The sequence below is a fragment of the Ursus maritimus genome, unplaced genomic scaffold (genome assembly GCF_017311325.1).
Source record: "Ursus maritimus isolate PB19 unplaced genomic scaffold, ASM1731132v1 scaffold_17, whole genome shotgun sequence".
NCBI classification, from domain to species: domain Eukaryota; kingdom Metazoa; phylum Chordata; class Mammalia; order Carnivora; family Ursidae; genus Ursus; species Ursus maritimus.
The window spans coordinates 19,168,560-19,182,245 of record NW_024424119.1 but is presented as its reverse complement, the minus strand read 5'-3'; the positions used below and the strand labels follow the sequence as shown (position 1 = coordinate 19,182,245).

Below are 13,686 nucleotides of genomic sequence, written 5' to 3'. Positions count from 1 at the left end.
ATTGGACCAAGTAAAGTTGTGTATCTTTTCCCACTAAATAGCTAGCCCATCATTTATAGCTTTCACACTGAATTAAAATGCCACCTTTCACCTATACTAACTTTTCACATATATTTTATGTTAAATTCCATTTCATTGACTGTATTTCCATGTATTGTGCTGTTTCACTACTGTAGTTCTGCAACTTATGTTTAAAGATCGTGTACGGGAAGTCTTTTCCCATTACTACTGTTTAATATTTTTGATTACTCTCATATTTATCTTCTTTCAAATGAACTTTCAAATTTCTCAATATATACATAGATCACAGAGATATATTTGGATTTGAAAAACAATGTCTTTATAATATTGAATCTATTAAATAGTATATGTCTCTTTTTTTCTGTTTTCTTAGTAGGGCTGAGTGTCCTATTCTTTGCATTTCTCATTAAATTTATTCTAAGGAATTTAATTTTTTCAGAGATGCCATGACTAATTTGTTCTCCTATTCTAATCATTTTACAGATAATTTAGACATTAGTTTGAGCTACCAGCAATGCTAGTTTTACCACATCTTTTCCGATAATACCAACTCCTATGTTTCTAGATAATGGATTTTGGAGCACTGTCTGAATCTCTGCTTTGTTCTTACAGTCGGAGACATTTCTCTAGTGATTCAGCATTAGCTTTGATCCTAGTTATTTTTTTTTTTGTGGCTATATTTATCTAGATGTAGACACAGCTTTACATGAAAATATAGACGTCTATATAAACACTGAATGGAGAATTATACTTGCAATTGCCTTTTAGGGGTGAATTTAGGAGTGAATACTGAAGTTGATCAAATACCTTTTTATCTAAAAATACTGTTTTACACTAGCGGGACTTGTGTAAAATATGGTGTTTGTGGATGGAGTGTACCTCTCAGGATCTCACGTGGAGAAGGAAAGCTCAATAACACACGTCTTGCTATTCAGCTGAACAGGAAGTTCAGGTTCTGCTTAACTATCTACAGTTAAAAATCATTTGATACCAAATAAGTTCAGTTTAAGAGGTTCACTGGGTTTGAATTTGAATATGAAAGGATAGTTCATTTATTAGAAACTTTTTTTCTTAAAATTGCAACTTTTCCCATTCCTAAAGCATTTCCAGCATCATGGCCATTATGGTGCCTTGATTCTGTCTGTTCCCTATAATAAACACAAAGCCTACGAAGAGATTGTGAGGATCTTTTAGCTTACCTCAAAAAAGAAAACCCCTTTATAAATGAAGATTTACTGAATTCTGAAGGATGTATACCTTCTAACTGGCAGTTTTTAATAGCTCATATATGAAGGAAATAAAGCCTCAACCTCTTGCATTGAATGTAACTTTGTTTTTGTACTTTGAACCTAAGAGCCTGATACCGAATGAAGCTTGTATTAGCTTCGTTTTTGAGTAGAGGATGATTTCCCAACATTAGAGACACAGACACTGATTCAAGCTGAATAGGTTTCCTCTTAGCCATTGGGCTCTGTTGCTTGAGTTTGGGTTCAAAGTAGAGCCTTTTGTGACACACACGCTGGTGTGCCCCATAGTCTGTGCCAGTGTGTTAGTCTCTTTGTAACTGTTAAATACTGACATTGTCCTAATCCTAGGGTGCTGTTACTATTGTCATCCTCATTTTACAGCCAAGAAAACCACCGTACAGGGAGGTGCAACAACTTACCCCACGTGGCTAATAAGGGCAGCTCTCGGGTTTAACCCCAGATCGGTGTGATTCCCAATCCAGGGTCCTTTCCGTCGTACTTGCTGCCTTATTTATGTCCCTTTACCTATCCATGTCCTAACTCAACTTCTCTTCCTGCCTTCTCCCGCAGGCCCGTGACCTAGGTGTAGACTAAGAGGTGGAGTCATGCTTCACACGGCCATATCATGTTGGCAGCCATTCCTGGGTCTGGCTGTGGTGTTAATCTTCATGGGATCCACCATTGGCTGCCCGGCTCGCTGTGAGTGCTCTGCCCAGAACAAATCCGTCAGCTGCCACAGAAGGCGGCTGATCGCCATCCCCGAGGGCATTCCCATTGAGACCAAAATCTTGGACCTCAGCAAGAACAGGCTGAAGAGTGTCAACCCTGAGGAGTTCATCTCCTATCCTCTGCTGGAGGAGATAGATTTGAGTGACAACATCATCGCCAATGTGGAGCCAGGAGCTTTTAACAACCTCTTTAACCTTCGTTCCCTCCGCCTCAAAGGCAACCGCCTGAAACTGGTGCCCTTAGGAGTCTTCACGGGGCTATCCAACCTCACCAAGCTCGACATTAGTGAGAATAAGATTGTCATTTTACTGGATTACATGTTCCAGGACCTGCACAACCTGAAGTCTCTAGAGGTGGGGGACAATGATTTGGTTTATATATCACACAGGGCCTTCAGCGGGCTGCTGAGCTTGGAGCAGCTCACCCTGGAGAAATGCAACCTCACAGCAGTACCAACAGAAGCCCTCTCCCACCTCCGCAGCCTCATTAGCCTGCATCTGAAGCATCTCAATATTAACACTATGCCTGTGTATGCCTTTAAAAGACTGTTCCACCTGAAACATCTAGAGATTGACTATTGGCCTCTGCTGGATATGATGCCTGCCAATAGCCTCTATGGTCTCAACCTCACGTCCCTCTCGATCACCAACACCAACCTGTCCGTGGTCCCCTTCCTTGCCTTTAAACACCTGGTATATCTGACCCACCTTAACCTCTCCTACAATCCCATCAGCACTATCGAAGCAGGCATGTTCTCGGACCTGATCCGCCTCCAGGAGCTTCATATAGTGGGGGCCCAGCTCCGCACCATTGAGCCTCACTCCTTCCAAGGGCTCCGCTTCCTTCGTGTGCTCAATGTGTCTCAGAACCTACTGGAAACTTTGGAAGAGAATGTCTTCTCCTCCCCTAGGGCTTTGGAGGTCCTGAGCATCAATAACAATCCCCTGGCCTGTGACTGCCGTCTCCTCTGGATCCTGCAGCGGCACCCCACGCTGCAGTTCGGGGGCCAGCAGCCCATGTGTGCCGGCCCCGACACCATCCGTGAGAGATCATTCAAGGATTTCCACAGCACTGCCCTTTCTTTTTACTTTACCTGCAAAAAACCCAAAATCCGTGAAAAGAAGCTGCAGCATCTGCTAGTGGATGAAGGGCAGACGGTCCAGCTCGAATGCAGCGCAGACGGAGACCCTCAGCCTGTCATTTCCTGGGTGACACCTCGGAGACGTTTTATCACCACCAAGTCCAATGGAAGAGCCACCGTGTTGGGCGATGGCACCCTGGAAATCCGCTTTGCCCAGGATCAAGACAGCGGGATGTATGTTTGCATCGCTAGCAACGCAGCCGGGAACGACACCTTCACGGCCTCTTTAACGGTGAAAGGCTTCACCTCAGACCGCTTCCTTTATGCCAACAGGACCCCTATGTACATGACGGACTCCAACGACACCATGTCCAATGGCACCAATGCCAATACTTTTTCCCTGGACCTTAAAACAATACTGGTGTCTACGGCCATGGGCTGTTTCACATTCCTGGGAGTGGTTTTATTTTGTTTTCTCCTCCTTTTTGTGTGGAGCCGAGGGAAAGGCAAGCACAAAAACAGCATTGACCTCGAGTATGTGCCCCGAAAAAACAATGGTGCTGTTGTGGAAGGGGAGGTGGCTGGCCCCAGGAGGTTCAACATGAAAATGATCTGAGGGCCTACCACTCACACTGTTGATTCCATGTCGGTGTTGGTCACCAGTGAGACAGCGGGCACAGTCAATTACTAGGTTCAAAGGTGGCCTCGTGCAGCTGCCCCCGTGTCCAAGCAGGGTTCATAGAAGCAGGAGGACTTCTTATGGAGACTCTTCACCACGAGGCAGGCAGACACTGTCAGAGCCCTTCACAGTGGGATACTAATTGTTTGCATTGCAAATATTGGCATTCTGGGGATCTCAGTAATGAACCTGAACCTTTGGCTCATGCTCATGGACAGTTACTCAACATTTTCTACCACAGCAAAAACAAAAGAGGAACACCCTACAATGTAGGATTTACAGATTAAAAAGACGCATTTGTCTAAAACATACTCTACAGAAAAATTTGTATCTATGATTCTCATTTGTTAAAGCCTTGCATCATACCATACTGTTGATTCAGCACCACAAAGAAATCAATATATTCTTTACTCTTTTTTTTTGAAACATATATGCTGTATATGTTTTAAAGCAATATGAATGAGAGGTTGTGCTTTTAGTTACTCACCACGATAGATCCAAGTGTGATTTCACCTTTCTTTCCATAGCGATGACCCTGAGACTAGATCCCTGGAGTTATGGGCGGAGAGATGCGGGCTGATGCGTTTGTCTGATGTAGGATGCCAAGAAATAGGGCCCAAGGCAAAACTGCTCAACTCTGTTAACTTCTGTTACTATAAATAAAGGCATGTGCCTAGTTTTGATACAGAATGGAATATTTTTTATACCTGTGATATCACACTGGACCAGTTTACTGTAACAAAGCCCTCGGTTTCTCCGGAAGGTTGTATGCCACTAGTTGTACCTGTAAAGTGCAAGGTGGGTGTTCGTGATGAAGATGATCCATTTAAACACCACTTGATTTTACTTCCTCAGTTGCTACTAATGGGTTAATAGGAAGAGCACGTAGTTGTTAACTATATTCATAGGCTAATATTTACCTTGTAGCGAAGATCAAGAATTCAGATGTGCAAAAGCTCTGTGGATAAAAGAGAGTTCTTCTCAGATGCCAACACAAACCAGGGTGATCCAGGCATCACGTGATGTTAAGCAACTAAGGATCTGTAACATGATAGCGGTGTGAGGGCTGGATTGCTGCCGATCAAAGGAATAGCTAGCTTCCACTCTGTTTTCTATTCAAATATTTACTGTACATACAGTATTACCTTGAATGGGTAACTTCAGGGCTTTTCCCTGCTTCCTTTGAGCTTGAGAATTATCGTGTACACAAGAGGAATCTGTCTCGATTTTAAAGAGGTGAGGTGAAACAAGGTGAATTAAAGAGCTAAAAAGCAGTTTTTTTTCCTCGAAAAAACTAAGTTCCAGAACCTACAAATAGGTTAAATTGTGAAGATACTTTTGCCTCTCTGACCCAAGGATCTCTGTCCAATTCAGTTTGTATTAATGATTGTTACTCAAAGTTAAAACATTATAGTGTTTGTTTGTTGGCTGGTTTTCTAATGGCATCCTGCCCCTAACACCAGTGATCTGGTTCAAACGAGACATAATTCCATTTGGCTAAATGTTCAGTGAATGGCTTTCAAGGCATACATTCATATGAGCCGAGAAAGCACTGAATACAGAGTGGATTCATGAAATGTGATCTATTTAATCAGCAAAGGATAGGAAAGGTCTATGCTTTGTACATTTTGAGAGGAACCTGAAAGCCCCCTTCGAGACAGTGAATAGAAGTCTGAGGTTTGTTTCTTAACATATCCATCTGGGATCTGACTTTCAAAAAGCTGGCTTTTTTTTTTTTTTTTAGCATTTGAAATTTTGAGGAGCTTCGATAAAATGAAATTGACCCCAGTAAAAAAGTGACAGGTCCAGAAATTGTTTTGCAGATTGGATAGTAGCACAGTTAAACCCCTTTCTCCCTTAATAAAGGGTGGAAATGAGACAGAAAGATTGAAGAATTGCCTGTTTAAGTCATTTTTCATTTGACTTTCCTAATGACTACCATAGATCTTTTAGAAATTCATTTTCCACTTTTGGAAATTATATTACATATCCAATACAAATCAAGACTTTTTGGCAATTTCTATTTCCTGTGTGCAGGTGGAATGGGGTCTTTCAAACTGAAAAGCGAAAGTGGAGAGCTAGTCTTCCACAACTTAATAGAAAATACTTCATCTTAATTTTGCAACATTGTAATTGCCACCCATTGTCCAACAACGAGACACATCCAGCAATTAATAAAAGGGCTTTGTGATTATAACTGCTATTTTCTGTTAAAATAAAAGTGGACCAAAAACAGTTTAGTCAAATGAAATTGAATTAAAGTTAACCCATCTATGAAAAGATTAAGTGAAAAGATTTCATGATTATTCCATTGGAAGAAGAGAGACTCTACCCTTTCAGGGCTTCCATGCTCTCGTCTGTGGAACAACAGGTATTTAAGATATTAGAAAGCACTCTTCCAAAAAAGAGATTGGATAGACTACTAAATGGGGAAAATGCTGCATTCTTTAACCACCTCTTGACATTCAAAATAGACATGAGCCTAACAAATCCTCTGCAAGTCCTGTAAAAAAGAATTCTGTTTAATATTGCTCACCTTATGGTTTCTCTATCATTTATTTGAGCGCAAAGCTCTTCCTTTTCTGATTTGACTGTTAACATCTTGAAAAACGAGTTTCATCAAACCCAGTTTGGTCAACAGTGAACAAAAGTAGTGCTCTTCTGAAATATTCCTAAACCCAGTGTTACCACTAAGAGTAAAATTGCTATTTGAATTGGGCTCCAACAGATAAAAAATATATCACCTGCATACATGATCTGATCATAAGAATGTATTGGCCAGGTATTTCTAGGAGAATCTGCTACTTTCTGCCAGAAACATCATAGTAATGGATTTATAGTTAATTGAATGGCTACCTAATTTTCTCTATTCTCACTAGTAGTGCAGATCTATCTACTTTGTATATCTGTAAAGGTCCAACCATGGGTTCCATTAATTAGCTCTAGGGCTTAGTATGGAGTTACACACGAGGAATTTTCCCTTATGGCTTTAAATTACCTCTTTGTTAGAACAAAGTAGACCAGGGTAGAGAGTAACAGCTCAGAGAGCACATGGGCCACATTCTCTCCTAAGTAGACCTCTCCGAGTCAACCTCTTCCCAGAGAATTTGTCTTCAAGTGTCCCAAGAAGAAATACAGTTGTTTGGCTTAGCACCAGTTCAGTTGCGTGTGTGTTTATCATTTTCAGATAAATATTTATTTTCTCTAGGCATTAAATCTCTAGAAGAACAAATTCTCTGACTAGAGTCTTAATAGTCTGAGAGAATTGATCCATGTCCCCAAATGTCTGAAATGCATATCACCAGAGCAAGATAACTCACCAATCTGGCTTAGTGTGTTCCTGGTGAGGGATTTCTACTAGACCAAATTCTCCTAGTACTCACTTTTCTAAACCTCATTTCATTTCATTGCTGTTGTAGCTATGAGATTTTCAACTCTTCTCAAAATCTGAAAATGTAAACCAAGAATTGCCAAGATTTATACATCTCAGTTCTTGAGAATGTCAGATTTTCGGTTTTGCTCAAGCTTCCCAGAAATTGTGCTTCTCACCAACAAGTCCCCAGTAGTACGAAGGCATTCAGGATTTGCTGTACACAGTCAAGGATGGGTTCTTTTTTCACTGTTCTGACAAATATTTTGCTCTCCTCAGTTCTCAGAGAAACCCAGAAGTTATATAATCTTCTATGACTTTTCTTCTTTAAAAAGGATTATTTAAATCTCACCTGCATTAAAGCCTGACTTTTGTCACTTTCCATGACTAAAGTAGGAACAAATATATTTTTATTTTAGAAAGTACAAAAGAGAGGATGTGATCTCAGAGAAGAAAAATTGAGTATAGCCCCATGTAAATTAACTTACCCTTCTAGGTTCTCTCTTCATCTCTGGGTCAAGACATTTGTTTTAACTTCAGGGACTCTGCTCAGAAGCTCTTTGGCAACATGTAATATGTCTTGAGGCTTTCTAAGAAAGACAAAATACATCATTTTCAGTGTGGAAGGCTAAGACTTGACAAAAAGACATTATCGAGGGTTTAAAGAAAGGTTAGAGGGAGATACTTGGATCCATTTTAATTCTATTTCCTCTACTGCTAAAATTTATAGTTACTATCTTCTGAGAAAGAATCCTAAATTATCTTCATCTTTAAATTTCGTTTCTGCTTTATCCCTGTTTCCTATGTCCGAGTCACTTTTACGTAGCTCACACGATCTATTCCAAATGGATTTTGTGGCATAGGAAACTAGTAACAGAACCTTTGGGGCCAAAGCCATTCATTCTACTTGGTACTTAGGTAAAGATACATCGTTCTTTATTACTAGGATTAGATTCTAGCAACGTCCCCCATTGGACTTGTACATCCTGTGCCTGGATTTTCTACCATTGGCTTTGGGAGCTCCATCCTTTCTGCTAAAATCCTTGACACTTTGTGATTAAGGAGTTTTAGAGTTATTTGCCTTTGTGGGAAGCCTTGAGGAATGAAATATTATCTGACTTGTTGATTTCAGAATTCCACGCATTGGTTAGGCACCATAGGGTGCTTCCCGGTATTTTGGCAAACGCTTGATGAATCTCTCCGTTACTGTCCCCTTAACTCCTTCAAAAGCCAACCCCAAGAGAGCACTCTCATTCTCACTGTAGTGAAGGTATGACAACAGGGAAAGGACAGCTTCACGACTTAAGTCCGGAAGACCAAAATGCTAGCTGATTTGCTATGATATTTACCTAAGTCATGTAACTAAAACTGGGTCTAGGGGCCATAAAAGTCTAGATTTGCAAGGTTTAGCCAAGTCATCTATGGTTTAAATCAACAATGACAGGTTTTCAAATCTGAAATTGGTTCGTCTGTTTGGGGAGCAGTAAATGCGGCTGTTATTTCTCAAAAAAAAAAAAATGATACAGAATGAAAACTGCTTACCTTGGGTTAGTGTTGCCTATGATAAAATGTTCGCAGCAAATATATATATAATATATATATCATATATATATAATATATATCTAAGTATATATTATATATAGAAGATTAAGAGGTTTGTAAAAGGTTTATTTTTCTAAAACGGGCCTGGAGCTGTTGTTCCTCTTTCAAAATACGAGAATCTGATCAAGACACACTTGCATGTGCCTCAGAGCACCCGTCTCAGTTGGCCAAGGTGTTTAATACCACTTTTCCCTCCCCCGCCCCCATCTTCCTGGAGAAGATCCTGAATGGGAAGGAGGAAGAGAGTGGGGACTACGCAGTCCCCTGAGAGCCCACAGAGCAGAAAGCTTTGGTATCCCTCACATTCCCGCCTCCTTTCCTGAGACCACAATTGAAATGATCCCTCATTCTCCAGCTCTGCCCTCCTCTGAAGTGTCATCTCTCCCTGCTGCTGTCACACCTCATCAATGAATGCTCTCTCCAGGGATAAGTCTGCTTTCATTGGTACTCAGAAATTTTAGGGTAATTGTTAAACTGGAAATTGCTTAAAAAAGGAAAAAAAAAAAAAAAGCTCCAGCCTATCTCACATAACACTTTAAAAGACTTACCATTCACATAATCACAAGCTGACAGCACTCTGCAGGTCGAGTGATTCTGATTTTTTTCTCCCTTCTAGAAGCAGGTGGGTTGATATAATGCCAGCCCTAAATAGAAGCTTTATTTATAGCCTTAGCAGAATGAGAAAAGAGCTGGCATAATCAAGAGTGTACTGCATATTTTAAGGAAGGCTTTACCTTTAATATGCAAAGTCGCCATTAGAAGACAACAAAAATGCAAATTTACATTCTATTAAATTGGTTAACTGGATTAATTCCAGTCAAGTTCAAAAGATAACTTTCTATGCTGAAAATGGGTCAAAGATTTTATGTCTACTCAACAGGACTAAAAAAAAAAAAAAAAAAAAAGAAAATCCAGAAATGTGGTTGCCATGTTGACTTTCTTCATTTTGGTGCACACCTCCTATTCTAAATTGCTTTAATATCTTTAATCTCCACTACAATATAATCAGTACAGTCTATAATATCACATAATCAACGAGTAATGATTAAGCAGATTAACTCAAACTTGCAAAAAAAACTTCTCACGTTATTTATAATGAGATGTGTTTAGCAAGGCACTGACTCATATACACACATATGTGATAGCAAGAGATGGGAACTGAGTCACAAACTTTGATTAGAAGCTATTTGGAAGAAAGCATAATCTTTTCCTCCTTAGTTATAAAATCAGGTGTATTACACACAAGGGTTGCTTGATATGCAAATCAGTTGTCTTACGTTTTTTTCCATACAGTTTGGAATGCCCCAAATCATAATTTAAAAACTATTGTTTATATATACATATATAAATATGTGGGAGAGGGTGGTTTGATTTTTTAAGTGTTTAAAATGTAACTGTTTTAAAGACTGATATGCTTGAGCAGGAGGAACAAGGAAAAAAAAACAGAATGTGTGTCTGTGCTTTTCTTTGATGTTTTTTTAATCAAAATCTTATTCTGGGAACATCCCATGATTGGAAGCTATTAACAACCTACAGAACTTATTTTTGTTTTGTTTTTAAATGCCTGATTGTTTTTGGTCTCAAAAAATTAGTGCTACTGACAAAAGTATCTCAGTTTAGGTTTCTGTCTCATTGACTATTATTGATTCATTGTTGTGGGCATGTTTTTTAACATGTAAAACCAGGTTAACTTATTTTATTAATATGTAAAATAAGTTAAGAAAACATGTTTTCTTTACGGATGTAAAGGGCTTAAGCATCTGACATCTCAGTTAAATCCACTGGGGTATTATTAAGACATGAAATGTAATAAAAGGCGATTAAAGTCATACATCAGAAAATATTTCCTTATTGAGAGAGGCAGGTTCTATGAGCCTTACAGGGAACATGAGGTTGCTTACATATCTTTAGCACCGTTACTAGATCGAATAATCTAATAATCTTCAGTCAGGGAAGAAGCCGATCCAGTGGAATCCGATTCTAATGCCAGGGTAGGTGGAGACCACTCAGAGCAGAAATCAGAGGCCAAGCTATTCTTTTTCGCAAAATTACCGAGGGGCCATGGTTTGATCTGCTGGATATCCAAATCTAGGTAATATTAACCCACTATAATCTATTTTAGTGAAGACAAATCCTCTATCACTTGAAAAATTATCCCAAATTCATGTGACTTGGTTACATGACCAAGTAATGGGCATGGCTTCAGGCATGAAGGGTTCAACCAGCCATACACATAACGTCTAGTTCTTCTCAGTTACTCTTCACTCAGTCAATATCAGTGATCCGAGACATCCTATAAGGAGGAAGGCACAACAAATTTTAAGAAAGAGCACTCATCTTCAGGCAGATTGGTAACAAGGGGAAGAGAAGGCTGTCTAGCATTAAAGAGTGAAAGAATTAAAAATGTAGAAAGTGCACTTGTGCAAACTTTCTGCTGAACGTGCAGGTGCGCTCTCTTCACCTTCGGGACTGAAGGCAATGGGCTTTAGGGAGCCGTGCTCAGGGAGCTATTGCCCCGTGATCCCGCCTTTCTGTCCTGTGGCTTGTTAGACGCCTTCCAGGGGAAAGGGAGTAAGTGGAGGAGGAGACGCCGAGCTGGCAGGACTGGTACCTGGAAGTCTTGATACAGGACAAGACAGCCCGGGATTCACCTCTACACAGCAGCAAACACTCGAATTCTGAGACTGCTGGCTTCTTTCATTGCCAAATAAAGAGCTTGCCACCAGAGAGGGATTTCCTTCTCCCTGAAGGTTCTCTAGTAATGCCAGAGCTGCTTGGGCAAGAGTGCCATGTCTGACCATGTGACTTTCATTCTATACTATTAAACTCACATGACTAAAATAGATGATCCGCGAAGGGAGATGTGAATGTGTTGAGTACACCCCTCTGCCAACGAATACATCGCGGGTTGGGACACACTGATCAGGGCGAAGACGGTTCCAGTACTTCAGGCCTTGTTCTTTAACAATGGGAAGAAGGTAACATCACTAAGTCAGATTTTTAAATGAAAGCTAAACGTACTTTCACTCAGCCTGTCTTCTGGCTCTACTTACGAAGACACTCTGGCCACATGCTGCTTCGTAAATTTGGAAGCCCATCATAGTTTTTGTTTGTTTGTTTCTGGGGGTTTTTTGTGTGTGTGTGCCCCTCATTTTCCTCAGTGTTGAGCATACTGTGGCAGCGGGCTGGCTGTTAATTTTTCTGTGTCATTTAATATAGTTGAAATAAATATTTAGAGTTCCTACCGACTCCCTTTAAGGCAGATAAGTTTATTATAAAACCTGATATTCTTTTCTTAGTCACTTCATTGTTAGAACTAAAACCAAGGACATGAAGATTTATATGGCATAGAGTCAAGTTAAGGAGGAAACTTCAGTGGAATTTCTAAAGGGAAATTCACCTAGAAATTCTGCTGCTGACTGGTGGAAAACCTAAAAACACTGGCTTCGAGGGCTGGTCACTACGGTGCTTTTCATCAACGCTTATAAACCTTACAAACAACAAAATACAAAAATTATAACTTTCTATCAGAAAATGTGGACTGAGAAGGAAATCCATTGGTATAGCTATACAGGCATTGTTTGATTCAAAAATACCGTGAACCAGGTAAGTCAGAATGTTGGGACATGTCAATAAATCTCAGTAGTACTTGTATTTTACCTGCCAGATACATACACCTATAACTAAGAACCATCTAGAGAAATAATAGAAGGCAGATGGGAAACGTGTATCATATCTGAGGACTCTCACTGTTTTACTTGGCCTCTAATAAGGAAAACTAAGAACAGAACTCAATCACTAAGGAGTCAGGGTCTGAGAGATGAAAATCCAAACAGAGTCTCCATAAAAACCCAAAAGACTCCTCTATAGGTTACCTCTTTGCTCGAGGACCCAAATCTTGAATGTGATTGCAAAAGTGACATCTATATTGAATACGGTGAATAATTTTTTTCATTGTCACATTCGGAAATAAATTTATTTACCAGACTTCCCTCCCCCACTCCTGAGGCAGAGGTAGCATTTATATGAGCCTTTCCTAACTGCAGCATCACTGGTCTTATTCTTCCTGAGCTCAAGCATGCTAGTACCATAGCACAGAGGCAATTCACTACATATCATCTATTCCTTTAGCCCTGGGCTATTAGACAGAAGACTAATCGATTACATCTATTATGTACATTCAGGGCTCTCACGAAAGTTAAACACTTCCTTAAACACACACACACACGCATGCACGCACGCACGCACGATCCATACCGTGGCATCCAGAGTTTCTTAAGCCTCAATGTATATCAAACATCCTCCTGGAAATGAATTCACGCAGCCCAGAACAAATGTGCGATGCAAAGTGACTACCCAGGCAGCTCCACCATCTTGATTTATATGAGCTCTTCCATCTTAGCAACACCTGCAGGGTCGGTTGCCTCTGCGTCAGTGGTCTCAAGATCCTTCCATGGCACTGAATAAGAAGTTTGCTGGAATTAATGCAGGGCAGGTTTCAATATATGGAAGCTCTTTCTGACATGGAGTCTTCTGGAGTAGAAAAAAAAATGAGTTCACAGAAACAAAGTAACTGGTTAGTCAAGAGAAGAGTAGTTCCTTGTTTTAGTCCAGTGTATTTTAAGAATAGCATTTGATAACTGGATAGCACAAGTGTTTCAAATGAATGGCAATGAGAAAATAGATATATACAAGCTAATTTCACTTCAAAGGAAAATGGATCATGTTTATGTATGTATCGCTGCTTCTAATATTGGTCTTCGTAGTTCAGGTTCCAAACCCATAAGTACACAAATTCTTTATTAAAAATTACTTTAAATGTCTATATATTTATATCCTTTTAAATGCTGCCAGTATTAGCTCAAATACATGCCCACAGGAAATTCAGGAATCTACTCAACTCTTGCCTTTTTATCCTTGATTAGAAATTGCAAATCAAATTTCTCCAGCTTCTGTT

General features: G+C 39.9%; 1 protein-coding gene and 2 long non-coding RNA genes across 6 annotated transcripts; 1 reads left to right on the top strand and 2 right to left on the bottom strand.

Moving 5' to 3' along the window:
* Positions 1-612: 612 nt before the first annotated feature.
* LINGO2 (leucine rich repeat and Ig domain containing 2) lies at positions 613-4,183 on the top strand. Its single transcript, XM_008695093.2, has one exon. It carries the CDS (start codon positions 1,874-1,876, stop codon positions 3,692-3,694), a length of 1,821 nt encoding a protein of 606 aa, XP_008693315.1. The 5' UTR covers positions 613-1,873; the 3' UTR covers positions 3,695-4,183.
* A 7-nt stretch (positions 4,184-4,190) lies between these two features.
* Positions 4,191-9,997, bottom strand: LOC103667012. 4 transcript variants are annotated; one of them, XR_005835201.1, is made up of 4 exons: positions 9,278-9,997; positions 7,616-7,717; positions 4,678-4,798; positions 4,191-4,541 (listed from the first exon to the last, which is right to left on the bottom strand). It is a non-coding gene; the product is annotated as an uncharacterized LOC103667012 (long non-coding RNA). The 4 variants fall into 4 exon arrangements; XR_569654.2 differs by having other exon boundaries at positions 4,678-4,715; XR_005835200.1 differs by having other exon boundaries at positions 7,616-9,997.
* Positions 9,998-10,562: 565 nt separating this feature from the next.
* On the bottom strand, positions 10,563-13,257 carry LOC103667011. The gene is made up of 3 exons (XR_569652.2): positions 12,987-13,257; positions 11,561-11,688; positions 10,563-11,022 (listed from the first exon to the last, which is right to left on the bottom strand). It is a non-coding gene; the product is annotated as an uncharacterized LOC103667011 (long non-coding RNA).
* Between the last annotated feature and the right edge of the window lie 429 nt (positions 13,258-13,686).

What these genes read in the sequence shown, in the direction of transcription:
- LINGO2 (XM_008695093.2), top strand. Translation starts at nt 1,874, where the DNA reads ATGCTTCACACGGCCATATCATGTTGGCAGCCATTCCTGGGTCTGGCT.